General features: G+C 26.1%; 1 protein-coding gene across 4 annotated transcripts in view; it reads left to right on the forward strand.

The window, feature by feature from the left end:
- LOC114130276 (B-cell receptor CD22-like) overlaps nt 1-21,131 on the forward strand; it is a 332,047-nt gene that overhangs the window by 221,131 nt on the left and 89,785 nt on the right. For all 4 annotated transcript variants that reach the window (XM_050204078.1, XM_050204079.1, XM_050204080.1 and 1 more), the window contains one exon: nt 14,943-15,146. In XM_050204078.1, the coding sequence (XP_050060035.1) occupies nt 14,943-15,146 (204 nt within the window). The remainder of the gene's footprint in view (nt 1-14,942; nt 15,147-21,131) is intronic.

Raw genomic sequence — 21,131 nt, forward strand, 5'->3', positions numbered from 1 at the left:
ATGGCCAATAATTTATTACAAAAATAAATTATATAATACCTAAAATAATATGAACTAAAAAAATGTAAAATGTTTCATTATGTAATATGTTTGAAACTTAGTAAAGTAATAAATATGATTACAACTATGGGTATTGTAGGTATAATATAAATGTCACAGTATATACATATTATTATATATATATATGTGTAGTTTATAGGTGTATATTATATTGGTATACAGGGAAAATAATATTAATTGAACATTGCTACGATATTCATGCGAACACATTATAATATATTAATTACACATTTGCACATATATATATATATATATATGGTATTATTGTTTGAGAGCAATTTACTAATTTTAATTGTATCGATGTTATTATAATTGATTTATATATATAAATAATTTTTATTGGTTTAGATTTTCCATTTGTAATACTACGGTGCAGGTTAAGAGGTTAAAAGTTATATTTATATAATATGGGTTAGTATTATTATGTTTTTATCCTTCTTACATTGTTTCCTATTAGGTTTTGTTATACGAAAAGTTTGAGACCTTCACCCGTCCAAGTGATCGATTAGACGTAGACGGTACAAGTAGGTTTATTTTTAGTCTTTTTTTTTATTATTCCGGGTTTGCAGACGTTTACCTAGTGATTAATGTAATGTGAAAACCCAGTATAAAGTTTGTTGCGTTCTGTTGTAATGAAAAATCAAGAGCTCGTGTGTGCTCTTCCAAAATACGTTGCCGCTTCTTCGTGAAAATAAAAACTAAATCCAATTAGAATAAATCGATGCTCGTCTTTTTGTTTTTTGTTTTGTTTTCATTTTTATTTTCTCGTGACAGCCTAACTATACCACAATATATTATAGATCATAACTTCAGTGCTTACATAGAAATTATTTTTAATGTTTTTAAGTCAATTTGCATAAAAATGTTAAAGAATATAACCAATGCGTTGTAGGATACTTTAAATTTGGATCTATTAATAAAAAGTTATATACAAATATAATAGACAAAATTGTATCATTTAAGAAGTTAATTAACTGTATCGTCTAAAATATTCTGGAAAAACACTTAAACCGGAATTGGCCTATATTTCTGGTTCAAGTATATTTATTCATTTATTACCTACGTGTAAACACATTGTAGATATGCACAAAGACAGCAATACTTATTTAAAATTTCTTAAAAACAAAGATTTAAAAATTATACCAACAGTATGTGTAATGTGTATTATATAATTTAATACAAGAATTTTTTTTTTATATACATAAAATTCAGACATTAATTTAAATGTAGGTGTAAGTTACATTATACCAATAAGATATTTAACTATTCATTATTCAGTATTTATAATTTTTTACTATGAATTAAATCAGTAGGTATCATGATATCTACAAAGTATATAATAAAAATATTTAGACCGTAAATATATTTTAAACAGAAGCGTTATTCATTTTGTTCCTCGAAGTGTAATGAGTCAGTTTTCATGAATGTATATCTAAAAATCGAAATCATTATTTTAGATTCATAATTTGTATAAAGCACTGAGGCGACGTTTTTTCTTTGGGTAGGTACCTACAAATTTCTTTACGCTTAGGTATATCATACTATTATGTATTATGTGCACACTATTCGAATTAAAAATAGAAAGTATGACTACTATGACTAACAAAATATATTTTTATACATTTTTTGTAATTTATCATTCAAAATCATTACTGCAATTTATTATAAACTTCTAAGGTATATCTTAAAGTATAAACTCGATATTTGATAAAAAGTTTAGTGAATAATATACTTATATTCTTTATAATTATTAATGCAATTATTTTTTTTCTGGCTAAACAAATTTTGTTTGTAAATTATTAACATCATGATAATTACAAATAACTGTAAATTATTTAATTGCTTTAATTGTGCAAGACTTAAGAGACTCCCACCGGTCTTAAATGGTAATTCCCTTCAAGAAGATATTAAACGTTCCTAAGATTGTCTCGAGGAATCGTGTACTATAATAAAGGAATAAGATAACAATATCGTGTCAGATAAGTGTATCGTTTACATCAACATAATATACTGTAATAAATCTTTTTTAATTCTGACAATTATATGCTGGCGTTACTCAAGGAAAATAATTTTAATTTATACATAATCTTAAAAAGCGTATCTTAAAGAATCTAATTGAAAAATAATTTTAGAACCTATGGATTTTAAACAAATTATCATAAATTAGTTTTGGAAAAAAGTATAAATCTAATAAATAAAAATAAAATATAATAATATTATAACTTTTTATACTACATTAAGATTATTCTGTAAGTTATAAGTCGATTTTCTCATTAAATTAAAAATAAGCTTATAACTATTAACTATACTCTTATTAGGTAAATATTAGGATTTAGGGTATAATTCTGACCAAGCTTATCAAAAATATGACTAATAAAGAAGTACTATTTTATTATGTACACATTATTATTATATATTTCCTACAAAAGAAACATTAAATGATAAGTTCATAAAATTGTTCCCAAAACGCAGTGTCTATCGAATATTTTTTTAATCATAATAATAAATCGTTTAAAATTATAAATAAGAAATTCTCATATATATTTTTTTTTTTTTTTATCAAAAACACATAAATTAAAAGTGTTTAATATAACGTATAAAGTAAAATTTATATATTATATAAATCATCTAATTATCCTTTTGGAGCGTAGATAGGCAATTTTATGACAAGTATTTAAAAAGCATCTGAATTTATGTTAGTATTATTTCTTAGATAAGGATGTTTGAAGTATATTTTACTCAAAGAATTTATTGTACATATTTTAATGACTACATAGACGTTGTTATGTATATGCAACTATCCCGAAACATATTTACTAACGTTATACGTGTATAGTACGATCATGAAATAAATTAATGTCTGTCTTGTGGTCGTGGTACACATCATATCGTGACAGTTTAATTATTCGTATAACAAATATTGGTCATCAGTGGTAATTATACTATTATTATATTATTATAACGTCAAAATATAATAACTGTTGCGTCTCTTTATTCGTCGTCATCTTTTCCACTGAGTAGTTTGTATTGCTACCTCAACCTTCAACAATATTTTAAACTTATTGATTTTCATAATAATTGAAACTTATTATGGAAAACCTTTTATCTGGAAAAAGGATTTGAGTACCGTATTGTCATAAGTCATAACCGTATATGTGTAGCCAGTCATATGCTCAATAATTGTGCTGTATAGATGATATGATGATGTCGCCATAGGTTTCGACCCAACAATACTCTTACTTCTAAAAACGGCAGACATCATTAAGCCACCACTAACTCTTAAACTGAGCGTACATACGATTTTAGGTACATAATATTTATGTATATTTTGCACACACATACACGCCACGGTGGCAATTATGTACGCTGATCATCATATCACACCGTTTTCATTTATATTTGCTCCTTTTATAACAGTTACGTCAATAATAGATTAGCTTGGTTTTATAAAGATACGAATTAAATAAATTGCCGACGAAATTGTTTGTTGTTAATTAACTCGTATCGTGTTAAGTTCATAAAACGATGTGAACAAATCCACACACCCACACACACACACACATCATATTATCAAATAGGTAATAGTTACATATTATATTATATATAACGTAATGTAATTTATTGTAACCCGTAGGTATATTGTAATCGCAATAACTGTAGGGGGTTTCCGAATTTCCTATGCAAACGTTTCTCTTCGTTGAATTACCCTTACCTTTCTATTCCATTATTTTGCAGTGTCTGCGTATTCATTTTCGTATAGGCAAGTAAAACGTCCCAAGTAACTCACACGTATGTATATATATATACTTACGAATAAATATGCATACAGCTATACACGTCCACTCTTCTTCCTTCTGCGCCTTATCCGCTGCTTCACTCTTTATTTAACCGACACACAAACACTCCTTTCTACCGCGTATTTCGTCTGTAACATCGTTTAAGCTGCTACCTATACACACGGAACAACGTACACGCACTGCAATGTATATCCATCCAGACGATCAGATATCATTAAATTGATATGTATATGTATTTTATATTGTAAATTGGTTGGAGCAGAGAAACGAGTTCTTTATACAGTTTCAGTATAGATTGATGTTTTGGAATTCATAAAGCTCTGTAGTTCTTTCTAATTTTTGACGTAGGAAATTATTCTGGAAAAAATATCGATATATTATAATATATCATGGTATTATGAAACACAATAGTATACTCTATGCGATAGTCGTGTTAACACATAGTAATAGCAATGGCAAATACTTTTCGTTAGAATTTAACTGGCCGAATATCGATTGTATTGGTGTTTTCGACAATATTATAATCGTTTTTAGTAATCGATGGAATTCCAAATATCGTTGTTTTATGAATATACAATAATATTTTTTATGTTCTTAGTGATCATATTCACGATTTAAAAGTATTATTAAATAATAATATTTAATTAATTAATTTTTATTTATTATATATATTATATAATAAAATAATAATACATACTAATGGTAATACCGTAATAATATAGTAAAAATCATTATAATATATTATTATAATAAATTAGGTTTTTTATAAAGTCACTTTTTGTTTTTAAAAGGTAATAATAAAACGTATTATCCAATAAAAAGTCATGTTTATTTTTTTTTAATGAAAAATTGTTTTAATTTGTTTGTTTAATAAAAATTAGTATATAATTGAAAAAATAATTTTCTAATTTAATGTCAAAGCCACCTTGTTCTATCAAAAGTTTAATTCTGATTAAAACATTTTCATAAATTTAAACAGAAATTAAATCATTTAGATTAAAAATCCCATTAAACTTTTTTCAATTAAAATAACTTTTTTCGAACGTTCTGATTTTATTTATAATTTTAATAATTCATCTAATGATTTACACTATATTTTTTGTTTTTTACCGGAGGAAAAGGATTCATTTATTTTACAATATTTTTTTGTCAGTCATTATATTTTTTGGTAGTAAATTTACTTTAAAATTTAAGGTAGTTTCTGGTAGCTGATTTGATTTATTTGATATTTTGAAAATATGCAACAAACTACTCTTCAAAGTTCATTAAATCTTTTATATAAGTTTAGATTCTGAGCGAATATAGAAAGAATAAAGATGAGTAAATAGTTATTTTGTCGAAATTAAAATATATTGTGCAATGTGTGTATGTACTATTATAATAAATACGTAATGCGTAATACGATTTTCAAAATATTTAGATTAATTTTAAATTATTATCCATTTTTATTATAGTTACAATATACAAACTTAATAAAGTTAACAATTTAAATAAACTTAGTAATATAGGTTTACAGATCGTCTAAATTTAGAGACGTGTTTCGTATTCAATGATTTTTAAATACCTTTTTATTTAACACGTTCATTACAGTGACTTGCTCAATAACAAGGGGCACTCGACTCCGACAAAATGTACTGTCTAGTGCTTAACTACTTTCTCAATTTTATTATTAAATATTAGCAAATTTTATGTTTATAATTTTGTTGGGTTATATACGTTTTATGTTTTACGGTATTATTAATTTATTATCTCTTGTTTCTTGTGACTTATCAGATCATAAAATATGATTAAAGGACTATTTAAGTTGTTTTTTTATAATTCAACACTACTTGGTTGTATAGAAAATCATTGCAATTAACCTACAAATAAATGTTAATAAATGATTATGTCATCAAATTAAAACAAATATTAATTAAAATATAAAAATGAAAATTATTGATAGCTTGATCATTTACGGACTTAAAGTACCTAGAATTAATATAATATGTATATTATTGGATTAAAGCTAAATGTTATGGTAATTGATGCACAATTATACGCATGAATAAGATATACAATATAAATACAAATGTTATGTTTATATGTATATAATGTATACATAATATAATATATTTACAAATTGCATAATTTACATATGTACATATAAGTAAAAATATCTATTGTAATCTAGTAATGTATTAATAATATTGTGAACAATGAACATAACTAAAGATAATTTATTAATGTATTTTTATTGAAATAATAATTCCGATTGATTATTTAAATATACTAAAAAAATTCTACATTGAATAATCTATGATCATATAAATAATATCGGTATTTAAGTCTAATAATAACAATAATACAAAAAAACCGTTTATATATTTTTTTTAAATACATTAAATTGGAATAACTTGGGATTACATTGTTATTAAAAGGGTCGTACTAATTTAATTTAATACTCAATATTCACGGAGGTCAATTAACATGTACAATGAACATGATATTCTTTTTAAACTTAAAATTATTACTATTCGAATATATATATATATATATATATATATATATATATATAACGATGCGATTCGAACTGAACCAACTTCACCGTGTTGGTGCGTCATGCAAACACTGCATTCAATTTAATATATTTTTTAGGTCTGTATTATTTTGCTTTAACTTGTTAAACTCAATTAAAAATTTAAACACGAGAGAATGTGGTGATTAAAAAATGTCCAGTGCTTAAATGAAAAAAGAAAAAATATTCGCATCTAAATTAAATTTAAAAACGGATAAACTCATATAATAGTCGATTCTCACATGTATTCAACGACGTACCTATATTATATATATATAATATTTTATTTTGTTTTATAGACATGTATGTATGTAAAGTCACAAAATGTTCAGTAACGTTTATTTAAAAAAAAAAAAAAAAATGATATAGACTTTATATTTTATAGATTTTATTTTCAAGGTCGCTATATACTGTTAGGTTATATGTGCACGTTTTTCAACTTTTGTCTACAGATGTTATCTTTATAATAGGACCCAAAACACAGATTCTAGAATGCAATAAAATGTAAATTACATACACATTGTAGCTTAAACGGCTCATGACATTATGGGTAAAAAAAATTCAACTACATATAAGAATAATCGCCGTCCAATCAAACGGTTAGTTGTCGTTTTTAATTTCATCTACTAATATATAGGCAGGTAGTAGTGAATAGGTATATATAAAAAAAATTAAAGCGATTTTTCACAATATGATGAAAATAATAAATGTTTTGAATGTTTTGAAAACGGTATGATAAACAATTCCACTTCTATGATTGCATCGGTTTAGGTATAGAATATAGATAGTACTACATTTTTTTTGTCCTCATAAAGAATAGAGAGTCGTATACTGTAATCAAAATATTAAAAATAGTACAATCATTAAAAATGCTATGTGTTTGTTGTAATTAATATCTATCGTCGTGAATACTAAAATAATAAAATATTTGATACTTATACTCGTCTTGATCATTTTTTAGTATTAAAAAATGCCAACACTTTAAAATGTACGCATATAAAACCATATTAAATTAAAAATAACTATCAATCTTTTGTATACATTTTTACAAATAATATAGGTGTTTGTGAATGTTAAGGCATTGTGTTTGATACTGAATAATTATTGTTATTTTTAAACTCAAAGTTTTATGAGATAATTGAAAGAACAAAGATGGTATAGAGTGTGGTAGAGGTATAATTAGATTTAAAATGGATTTAAATTCATCAAGGAATTGAAGAAATGAGCTTTCATTGTTGTTTATAAGAGTAAGATTTAGTTTGAATGATTGGTGACCCACAGTTACATTTGTATATGAACGTGGTTTTGTCAGGTTTTCAGTAGATGGTTGTTAAAGGTGGTGTTCAAAATTGGATGGCGGTGGTTGTTGACGTTTTTGGTTTGAAATGTTTTTGTGTTTGTGGGTCAGTTGTTTGTATATTGGACATATTCTTTTGTAGTCGGCAGGGTTTAGTTCTTTGTAGAAAGTCTATATTTCTAGAAGATCCAGTGATTTTGTGCAAAATATGGATGGTATGATTTTTTCCACATTTGACACACATGGGAATACAATATGCACATTAAGTTCGAAAATGGGCATAGGTTGGAAATTTTGATATTGCGGTAATTTCTTCTTTTCGTAGGATTTTTTGTTTGATTTTCTTCTGTAAAAGGGTGATGAAAAAAATATTACTATCACATCCAATGGGGTCGATATTAAGAAAAAATAGAAATTATGCTCACGATTTAGAGTTTCTACAAAATCAACAGTATCGTCATTATCGATTAGAATAGAGTATTTATGGTTAGAGCACCAAACTGGGTAAACGTGATTAAAAAAATGTATATTTATTTTTATCTGCATTTGTAATAGGTGTGGTGATTGTGAGGGAGAAGACGACAATGATAATTGATGTTTAATTCCATTATTACGGTTATTATTTTAATTTTATTTCTTTGTTTGATGAATTTATTATTTATTATTTGATTCGGAGTAAATGCACAACAGTCAGTAGGACAAAAATCGGGAGCGTAATATAAATGAGTGTGCGCTACCAGGCTGTCGATGCAGAATGAATTTTTTTTTTTTTATCTAAAAACTAATTAATCAATAGTATCAAATGAAAAATATGCTTTTAAATAATAATAATAAAAAAAATTGAGATAGTAATTAAATAATATGTAAAAGAAAACACATTTATTGTGACCCATTTTTGTACTTAAATTTTGCGTAGTCTATATTTAAAACTTATTAATCCGTAAAATATATTATCTTTATCTCTAGGGAATGAACTCGTGGAAAGAAATCACAGCTCTTAAAATGTTTTATTTAATTGTATACGCCAGGCGGTTGTAAATTAATCTCAATGTCTCTTTATAGATTTACGGTGAAATATCCGTTTGAATACAATGAAACATTTAGTTCATTATAATGTAACTACTTTTTTTCTTTTTTTTTTTTTAATACCAGAAGCTTTTATTTTTAATTGTATTTCCTATTATTGTTATTTTATTTTCAATTCCATTTTACACATAACGGAATCTATCGAGTTTCATATAGGTAGATACATAAATTAATATTATTTTTCTCGTTACGATTAAAAAAAAAATAATATGTATATATGCTAAATTTATTGACTGTTTGTTTAATAATACTTAATGATAATATTTGTAGATTCTAAAACTTTATATGTATTCTGGAAATTGACATGTACTTAATGTATTATTAAGTACTGAGAATTAAAAAATAATTGTAGGTACTGTTACATTGTTACTCGTATTATAAAATTATTGATTCAGTTATTGAGTATACATTATTGTCAAGGTACAATCGAAAAAAAGTTTAAAAATAAATTAATTTGTCAAAAAATAATGTTATTAAAATATTCTTTACCAATATTGTATTTCTAATATAAAAAGTGTATAAAAATAAAAATAAATAAAATATATTAAATACTAGATTTAAGAAAAATAAATTTTAATTAAAATTAACTACCAAAATAGATGCATGGTGTAAGTAAATATGTATTATAATTACAAACAACAGCAAAATAATTTTTATGAAACTATTTTCCATTCCAGTTAAATTACTAGGTAGAATAGTAACCATATTAATATAAATATATTAAATGGTCTAAATCAAGCTTTTAAAGGATTTTATTACCAGTGTTAAAAAATAAACATTATTTTATACAATTAGCATGCTTCAATCCTTGCTTTTCTCAGAGTTATACAAACTTTGCTTGTTTGTCTGTAAAACTAATAACCAAACTTTTCAATTTTTAAGTGTTATAATTTAATATAATTTTACTTCATAATGAGTGTAAATTAAAATATTCTCTCAATGTTAGCGGAAACAAACTTTAAGTAAATTAATTAAAACAATGTATAATACATAAATTATAAGGTTGTACAATAATAAAATAATATGTATAATATATAATATATAATATATGTCTATTAAAAAAAAAAAAAAATGTTCTTAAAATATTATTCAGTGTTCTGTGTTATATAGTTGTCATATCAATCAATAAATAAATGATAATTTTAAAAAAATATGACAGTTATGAGTTTTGAAATAAAAACTACATTTTGGTAATAACACCCGAGGGAGTTGGCGATCACAGGCTATAAAGCAGAGAGCAAAGCTTCCAAGTATATTAAGTATATTATACTTATATATTATATATATATTATTTTTTTTAAATACTATGAGTACTGGGGAATTAAAATATTAACTGTCGACCATAATATTTTTATTTCTTATTTATAGTTTATATATAGGTATTATAATATCTTTATTCACTAAAATGATAAAATGTTTGTAGTTAAGTATTTTTTTTCTCAAATGTTGAGAAGTATAATATAATTATGATTTTAAAAAATGAATAGATGTCTCTGTTATTATTTAAAAGGTAACTATTTCATTTATTATTATTGGCAATACTATTAAAATGAAATAAACCACCTGTTAAAACTCAATTATTTTTAATAAACGAATTATAATATTAAAAAATTATTTAGATCAAAAGTTAAATTAATAGTAATGTATATGAATATATAATATATTATGTATAAAATATTTTAAATATTATGGATATATCTTCAATATATAAGAATAACTCTAATTTATTATAATAATCGTACATTTTAATATTAAACGTACATAATAAATTTATTGCCTTATAATACTAAAACAATTGACATTAACATTTTAAAATTTCTCAACTTAATATATTAAACAACATCCATCAACTTTTAAACGGTCTATCATTTTCTGATGTGAATGTCAAAATAAACAACTTAAGTACATTATATTTTTCTCTAAACAAAAAAATAAATAAATAAATAAGAAATTAAACAATAATTGTTAAATTTTAAATTTTAAATAATAAAAAAGAATATTTTAAAAGTGCTAGGCGTTTGAATGGAACATTACTTATCTGTTTTCTTAATATTATATTGTGTTTACAATATTTTAATAATTATTTGAGGAGATTTTTTATATTTTGCTATATGATATAGGTACTACATTTATGCTATTTTCGATCACTGCTAATGTTTTATTCTGTACAGCATATATATTGCTATGTATCAAAATTTTCTTTTTTAATCGTCTCTTATATGTATTTTTTAACTTTTGTTATTATGTTTATTGTTATTTAATTCAAAAATACGAATCTTGGTAACACGCGATATACTATTATGTAAACTCTTCTTCTGCAAATGTGTCTCATATAATGTATCTATTCATATTCAATGCATAATCATTGAACGATTAAACTTTAACACCCAGTAGATAATATAATCGACCTATAATCGGATATCCTATAACATGTCTTCTTAAGATTCATTCTAAAGGTACATTAGTTGATCATTCGAATGATTATAAGATATTATTTTGATACAACGTTTTGATCAATAGTTAATTTCATCCCGTTATCATTCTTTTAATTAAAACTCTGAGTAAGCGATGGGCTAATTAATTATACTTTACTTGAGTCAAACGAAACTTTTTTAATTTAACTCCGTTCTATATAATATTGATTAGGGAAACGAATAATCCTTTCTGTTGCAGTGATGTGTTATATTATTGACTATGGGCAGAAGTCTACATTTAATTGCTTCGAGTTATAACTATATAATAGTGTAAAATACGCATTTCGAATAACTGGCCGGAAATTAGCCAATATTATTAAACAAAAAGTGTTTTTGTTCGGTATTTAGTATATATTATTATATAGCTGTATATTACCTGTTGTACTGAATTCACTAACAAATTATCAGCTATTAATTATTGCGTTTTCAACGATATGCAGGTTAGGTACTATCACAAAGTACCTATATAATAATATCATTATTATTATCTAAGCAAACACATTTTTCTAGCATTTTGTTTTCTCTCATCGTTCATTATTTGAACCTCTAACTGATAGACTTTCCATATAGTTTTGTTTAGAAACCTTATAAAAATAATATAATAACCATCGATCGTTTACGATTTTCGTATAGATAAATCTCGCGATAACCGTTTTCCCGATACGTTAAATAATATCGATTTTCGGGACGCAATAGCAATAATAATTCACGTCGGTCCGCGACAGTCGTAAAACAAACCCATCCGGAAAACAATGCCTAAATATTCTCAACGCATAACGTAGTAATATTTGCGCATCGCGTTAGTACCTCTGCAGCAGTGTATATATAGTAAGTATACGGTCTCGGGTCTCTCGAGAACGACGACACAGTAACAACGAAAAAATAACTCTCCGGTATAATGTACAACAATAATATAATATAGCTATTATTTTTTCTTCTCGTCTCTCACGAGAATTGGTCACGGACGTGGTGTTTAACGATCGAGTCGCTCCGCCGCGTATAGACGTCACATATAAATTTGTGTCGATCGAAAGAGCGAGTTGTGCTCACTAAACCTAAACTAAGCTTTCGTCCACGTCGTGTAATGCCGTTGTATAGCGGTAGACCTTTGGACGCGCCTTTGGTGACACCTCCACCCAGACGCTCCCGCAACCCGGCCTTCTTCTTCGTGTCGACCAAGAATTTATTATGTTTGTTGTTGTTCTGCTCTATTATTCACCCCGCACGGTCGAGTGTCTTGAGTACGTGTCATTTGAAGACGTGTCGGAGTCGCCTTTGCTATAAAAATGTTCCTCAACAGGCCACTTGAAAATATCTGTCATTAGTTCAGTGCTAGGAACTTAACGAAATTGCACATTTCCGAGGCACAGTACATTAAAATCCATAGTTCAATTATTCGAAAACGTATTGATTTGTTTCATAATATTTGCAGGTTTTTATTTCAAAACATATTTTATATTGAACATTTTTTTTTTTTTTTTTGTTATTTGTGCACATTTGCCAATTCTCAACCCATGGAGTATCATTAATGGATATTCGTTCGTTCACCCTACCTTACGTTACACACGTTACTCATTCCAAATACTTTTTGTAAAACGAATACTTACTTACGAAATAAATTAACTTAAATTTCACTTTCGTTTGAAATCATTGCATTAAAATTATTTTATATTGTTTTAAACGTTAGTATTCGATTCTGAATGAAGTAATAAAGGTATTAATTTTACATTGGTATATTTTTTTAATTCATTTTTTTTTTTTTTACTTTTCAATTTTCATTACTCTTGGTAACATTATTAGAAATAGTTAAAAATTATTATTATTATTATTTTTTTTTTTAACTGGTTATTTAAAAGTAAAATAACAATTTATAATCAAATGATTTTTATTATTTTGTTTTATTTTAAAAAAGTTTTAATCGTAATTCGTAAGTGAAGTATTTAACTATTACAGAAATTATAAACAAAGCACATATTTATATTTCTGTTTCTAACTGTGATTACTTATAAATTCACTGATGTCATTGAAATATTTCAGTTTTTAGAATCAATTTGGATTAATTGTTGTGTTTCTTAATCGTACAGTCAGTTCAACGGAATCTAAGTATAACTTCGTATAAAAGAAACAGTATTATATTGTATAACGTTCTATACATGTTTGTTATATATTATAATGGTGAACTGTATTATTGTAATTTCTCAAACGGAAAATTTTCAATTTAATTTGAAAGCGTCACGGTTTTGCATTAAAATGTTGACGTTAGACTTAAAAACGTCAATTGCAGTATTGCACTTCTTTTGTACAAAGTAAAATGTATGTTTCAATAGTATATTTGTTTAAACGTGTTTTTTTTAAGCTTGTCAACCACGGACATGTCGCCGCCTATGCGGTTATTTTTATATATTACTTTCTATATTATTACTAGTGTCTTATACTTGAGTGTTAGATTAAATTGGCAAAGTGTAGCTGTAGTAGTTTTTTCTCGATGGAATACAATTGAATTATTTGTCTGGGCGTATTATATTAAGTATGCCTGTTAATATATTTATCATATACCTATTACCACGCCACCGGTTTATCACCATCGGCTCTCTGAAGACTATTTGTATAGATAATATTGTATTAATAATAAAAATAGTAACTTTACCTAGGTAACATTAAACTTTCATTGAAATGGAGAAAGTATTATTACACACGCTCACGCTAGTGTTTGATGAAATTGACTTTGTATTGTATTGGTCATTGAATAATATGAGTAAAATTGTCTTTCGAGGTACCTATACCTAAGGTTATAAGGTTACATTATAGTACCACGTACAGCGATTTTTTAAGAACAATACGAGGAGATTCTACATTTTTATTCTTATGATATATAGCGAGATTTGAATATTTGGGGAAAAGTATCAATGAATACTAGAAAGATAAAAATAATTTATATCACCTGTCCGAATAAATTGCGCTTAATTTATAAAGCGCAGAAGGTCCAAGCTAAATACCTAATTTCTAGGGTCTTTTCAATATTGAACTTCATTGATTTCTCTTCAATTCTGTCACACCCTACCCTCACAACTATATATACCATTTCATCGCCGATATTAATTCAACGATTTATTTCCCCGATCGAAATTAAGTCGGTGGCAACAGCTGAGACACGTGGTACCGTAATCTTCTCCTTTTAGAAGAAAAAAAGGTTTTATTTTATTTTACTTTTCAATACTTTACCGTAACCCATATAAATGCATATATATATATTATATATACTATATATATAGAGAGAGAAAGATTTGTTGTCGATTCTATCAACAATCCATTTGGTTTATGTAGTCCAGAACATATTATATTTTATACTTATTCCATTTATAAAAAACGTGAATAAACAGTAAAAAATTAAATAGCAAGTAAAAATATTTTGACTGTCACTATTGTTTACATCTAATAATCAAAATAATATATAATTTCATTAAAAAAATTTAACTTAAAAAAATCGTTCACAAAACAGTACTTATATATTATTAAAAAATTATTAATTACAATAGTTGCACCTGTATTAAATAATTAATACAAATAAAGATAAATAAAAATATACTAAAATATAATTTGATAACAATTTTAAATATTTCTTTATAAAAGATACATGCAGCTTGACTCTAAAAACCGTTATGATTTTTGTTTAGGAAATCCTCCACCAGAAGTCGTATGGCTGAAAAACAACAAAGTGGTGGATGACGAGTGTGAACACAACTCGATGAACGTGATGGAGAACAGACTGCACTGGCCGGCTGTCAGCCGCCAGGACTTTGGTTCCGTATTCACTTGTCGAGCGTCAAACACGAAGCTAATGGATCCCCGACAAGCATCAGTTGTGTTGGACCTTAGACGTGAGTACAAGTGTTCTTTTTTCTAATGAATATTTAACGTCGATAAAAAAGTGTAATTTAATTTTTTCATTGTCATTCACATGATTAATCGTCATTATGAAAGGTAAAATTGAAAAAAAAACATAAATATTTGTATTAAATATATTTCGCTTATTCGGTTCTTCTAAGAAAATAACTTTTATCTTTGGCAATCGGCGTTGTTTATTTTATACATTTTCCCCGGTATGTTGTGTTTTTCCTCGTTAGATCTGAAAAATAGTATATATTGTTGCCAACAATAAAATATAAAAACAAACTAAAGAAGGTCATCCGAATTTTTTTTCTACCGTTATCAAGTTGATCGCGAAAGAAGAAAGGATGGGTGGTTAATTAAAACCCAGCGGATATAATTATTTATATACAGATGTGTCTACTGGTGATGTATGCGGGTATATATGTATTATAGTTGATGGAAGCTCTGCAAGGGTCGGCAAAGTCGTCGATCTAACGGTCTTAATTGGACGTCAGAATTAAGCAGGAGAAAAAAGAAACAGTAAAAAAAAAAAAAATAACGAACTTTATTAGGCTTTCGTGAATCCATTATCTCTGTCCCTTTTTATCTTTTTACTTTCCTTTCTTTCGCTTTCTCTCTTTATTCATCTTTTTCTATCTCGCGACCTGCACTTTACATCCACCACGTAATTACTATTCGTAATCGTGTGTACACGAAAAAAAAAATGAAGTTCCTTGATGAAAAATATAATATGAAATAAAAGGCATTGGTGTTTAGTTTTTAATTTTTTTTTCATCCGACTACTATTACATCGGTTCGGGGTGGTAGTTTTTGTGTAAAAAGAATTATTTTTTTTCCAACGCCCACTCTGACCAAAGTGTGTCTGATTATTTGTGGTCCACCAACGGCCCAATAAACAACAAAGGGCAATGTGCGAAAAGTCACAAAGTGAAAAAAAAAATTACTCCATGTTATGTTTATATGATGACTTTCTCACGTATTGTTCGTTTTTAATCGATCAAAACCAAAAATATCTATACGGTAAACCGCGATTCAGACGTATATATATCGTTCCACCAAGAGTAATACAAAATAAACAAAATATTCTTTCTCGTTATTATGTTCCTTTAATTACTTACATATAATTATATTTTTATGCACTGTTCGTTATTACTTTAATGAAATTTGTACAATATCGCTATCATAATAATAGTATTTGCGTTAATCCTGTGTTCGCCAACTGTATGATAAACGACAGTCATCGCGTGTACCCTCTCGTCTACCGTTGTGCTCAGCACATGGTGCGCTTAATAATGTATTTTGTTTTAATAAAGAATAATCGGACCACCTGACACATTAATGAGAAACTTACCAAGATTATAGTAAGTTTGTCCCCATGTATGCTATTTGAACTCGTAGAAATATATTATACATAACATAATATAATATATTGGGTCATATTGAAAAATATTCCGTTAATTATTGTACTCTCATCAATTGGCTTTTTTAAGTTAATGTGAATTCGCAGAGCACTGATCTAATATTGCAGAGAATAATGAGAAATGTATTTGTGTTGACAATATAAGGGTTAGAGGCACTCTAAAACTAATTATGATTAACTATTTTGAATATTCACTATTGATTTAGTATTTTGTGCTTAGCTATTCTATAAATTCTGTTATTCCGTGTATTTATACGATAGGTATTTTAGTATATTATTGTTCCATATAGTTATTTATAAAAATTTGAAAAAATTTAAACGTGTTATATTCGTAATAGCAATACTAAAAGAAATTTAATACAATTGTTTAGGCATTTATATTATCTAATTGTTTTTTTTTATTGAATTATCAATTAGTTTTATGCTTAAAAGATAAAATGTGTTTTTAGATATAAGTACAAATCAATTGCACGCATCATTGTAAAATTCGATTCCATATTTAATTAATTTCGATGAAAGCGTTAATTTTTAACTACAATAATTATTATATTATTTTATTTGTCTCCTTTAATAATATGTTAATTGTTTATAAACTAAATTAAAATAATTGTTAATTTTGTTCATTTGGTACAAGACTTGTACTTTGCACTTAGTGCATATTATTTATATTTTTTCCCAAAATAAGAATGAGTATACTTCAATAAATGTAGAAACATATAAAACGTTCATATAAAATGCGGATTTCGTAACAATATAGTATACAACAATGATTTTTAATGAAATAAATGAAGTATAGGTATGTGGAAAGAAAAACTGTGTATTATATTGATTAGAAAACCACTAGAAATACTACAATACTCTATCCTATTTTAAATGTTTGATTGTATAAAACGTTTAATATAAACGAACAGACGATCGTTTTATTAAGTATGATATATGTTAATCTAATTTACTTTTAAAGTATAATGCTATTTATCTATATTTTTCATGATTAAGCTCATATACAGTAAATAGTGATCCATTTAATCTTTTTTCTTATATTTATCTTAACCGGATTTACAAAAAAAAGTATTTTCTTAGATTTCAATGAAGATAATAATAGCTACCGTTTTAAATAACAAGTTGTATTTTAATAAATTATGTGTACTAAACATTTCTTACTCAGATTTTATTTATAGAATAAACAAACAAACTTTGACATACGTAGTTTACATTTATAAATATATTAATTTTCGTTTTTTATCGACAATAAAACGATAACTGTTTAATGCATATTATATTATAATTCTTACAATATTTGTAACTTTTGAGCATTCGAAATTTAATCTAAACGGTGGTAGGGCCTTTTTCTGCTCCCGTGCGAACATTTTCATTGTGACTCGTCACCTTTTTAATTGATTAGGTAATAATAAAAACAAAGCATTTAAATCATACCCATCTATAGTTTTAAAAATAAAACAAACGTTGCACATTGTATTTTAATCAAAATAGATTGTATGTTGTAAGCATTTCCTTTGCGATTAGTTAATGAATATTATTATGTATGTATAATGCTCATGTTAGTGGTTTTGATACTGATTATGCACTCACATAAACGTGCATTAACAAGTCAATTTTCGTTAAAAGCAATGAATTAGAGTATATTGTACGTATACGTGTTACATTATAGTACCACTTAAAATATTGTATCTCACTAAAATATAGTGACCAACATCATCATGACCTATAAAACCAGAAACGTATATAGATGAACACGCGTATGTCTGCGTTTTGTAACTGTTGAAGACGTCTGGCTTTCATCGATTATTATATAATTTTATAATGAATTATATGATAGGAATTTATTGATAATAAACACGCGCCGTCGCCCATTCGGCGCTAATAAAACAATATACTTTTCATAGAATAAAAAAATAAAGTTGTGGAATTATTAAAAAACAAACATTTCAAAAACGTTATATAATAATTAATTGAATAAAAATAGTTATATGATTAGTTTTTGCGTTTTACATATTTTATTTTATGACATTTATAAAAAAATCTCGTAACTTTACAACTTTTTGTTAGTTTTATGGTTTGAATGTTAAATATTTATTATGTTTTTTCCAAAATGTTACGACAGAGATAAACCTATGTGCCAGAGATAATAATATATTTTGTAAGGATGCGTTGCTTTTACATAACTAAAAAAAAAAATAAATGTATACGCCTTCAGCGGTATTACACGGTTCTCGTACCTGAATCTATTATTAATAGTAACTACCACACATATACTATATATTTTAGGCCCACGTTTTATATGGTTCGACTAAATTTTTTGAAGTAAACCGAAAGTGATGACTGTCTTTAATATTATTATCCAAGTCTCCGTGTACAAAATAATAAATCTTTTATAATAATTATGATTAAAAAAAAAAATGCACAACATAGTGTTATTTTAGTGCTAAGTGTATATAAAAAAAAAAATCTATGAAAGTGGTCACCGAGTTAAGTATGAATAAACAACACACATAGAAACATAATTTATTAATGAAATAAACCTATTATTAATAACATAAAAAGTACACAGTGCTTTTGTGTAGCATGTTTAATATAAAACTAAAGGGCCCTTTCCGTATATGCGAGTGTGTAATTAATAATTTGAATACAATTTATTTATCTGTTCATCGCTTGTGAGTGTTGTGTAATTTGTTACCTACACATGCGGTACCCGTAAATTTATGTTTTAAAATTAATTTAATTAAAACCAAATAAAACCATGTCGAGGTGTTACATCGCGAGTAGTCGATATTGTTTACTATACACAACATTCGAGTACATATCATAGGTACAATATTATAATAATGACGTGTTTTCTTTGGGAAATCATATTCTGATAAGCTAGTAGATGTTTAGTAAAATATCTTGAAGGTTTAAGAAACACAATTTATTGATTAGATATTGCATATAGTTAATGATTTTTGGTCTACTAGTTATTTAAATTTCTTACGCGCGTAATAAAATAAATTCGAAAATATTAAAAAATGTTAGCGAATGCACGTAAATGAGAAACATTTACAATGTCGATTGAATCGTGTAATTTTTGATCTTGTGAACGTATTTTTATTATATTTTTTGAATTTTGCAATATTGAAATATAAATACGGCACACGCCAACGGGTCTAAAAAATGTATTCATCACCCCAAACTTCTTTCTAATTTTGAATTTATTAGGCAATATTTTTTATATGTACTTCAAATTTGACTAACCCTGCAGTATATATACAGGTAAAAAGAATATATTATTGCATATTATGTATTTATCGTTTTTTATACACTATTCATATTGTTATTATTATTATTTTTAACTTTTCGGGTAACCTTTAATACGCACACACACACACACACACACATATATATACGTATAATATATATTAATAGTAAACAGAGACCTTTGAATGAAGAACCAATGTTATACAAACTAATACATACGTCATACTTGTACTGTATACAATGCATAAGAAGTTTATAAAAAAAAATTAATTTAATAATAAATTGATTATTGAAATACTGTACAATCTTGTTGAGAAAAAAAAGGTTACAAGTGAAGTCAAGCGTGTCGAATTTAATTATTTCTCGCTTAAATGGAATTAACATTTAAGATAATCTAGATTATAGTTTGAAATTTAGTTCACACTTACTTCGAGTACGTTCATAATGTATTTGGTAACAATACGCATAATATGCACGCTGTACACATACATATTGTATTAAACATAATATATATATATATATATATATATATATAATATATATGCGTGTGTGTGTGTGCGTGTGCGTGTGCGTGTAATTGAAAATTCCATTATCCCTATTCATAAGGTGATGAAATGTTCGGCTAGAAATTTTTAATTCGGCAGTCAGTTGGTGTTAACTTAAGTACCAACACAGGTTCCGTACACCGCATTTATTATTTATGGAAAGTTGAAAAACTCGATATCTCGCGGGGAAAATGATTTTTCATGAAAGCATTCAAAGTAATATTTTTCACTTTGGTTCCAGGAGTTTTCATAACGGAAAAATTCTAAACCCCAAGCGTACATATATATAATATATTTATATATACCTGCAGCTTACGTACATATACGTCTTGTGCAGATGGATCCTACGGGGAAAATTATTCTTTTTATCCGACACAGACGCACTATACATATAACTACATAAACATACACATATATATATATGTTACCGTATATTATATGTCTTTTGAATCACCTACTCAATCAGTATTTTATTCCTCCAGTATACCGTGAAATGACAGATTCATTATCAATTTAAATAATGTAATATATGATTTTATTTGAACAATATGTATAATGTAATATGACATGATATAAGTATAGAGGTACCTCCCGACATTTACTAGCTCTATGGGTTATGATGCAGGGAAATTGATGTATGTATATTACAAAAATAAAAATACATAAGAAAAGTGTAATAAAAAAAGTTGACTCAAACTTTGATTATTTTTTTCTCCTCTAAGTAGATTAATAATAAATGTCAATAAATAATACTA

This window comes from Aphis gossypii, chromosome 3 (assembly GCF_020184175.1).
Source record: "Aphis gossypii isolate Hap1 chromosome 3, ASM2018417v2, whole genome shotgun sequence".
NCBI lineage: Eukaryota > Metazoa > Arthropoda > Insecta > Hemiptera > Aphididae > Aphis > Aphis gossypii.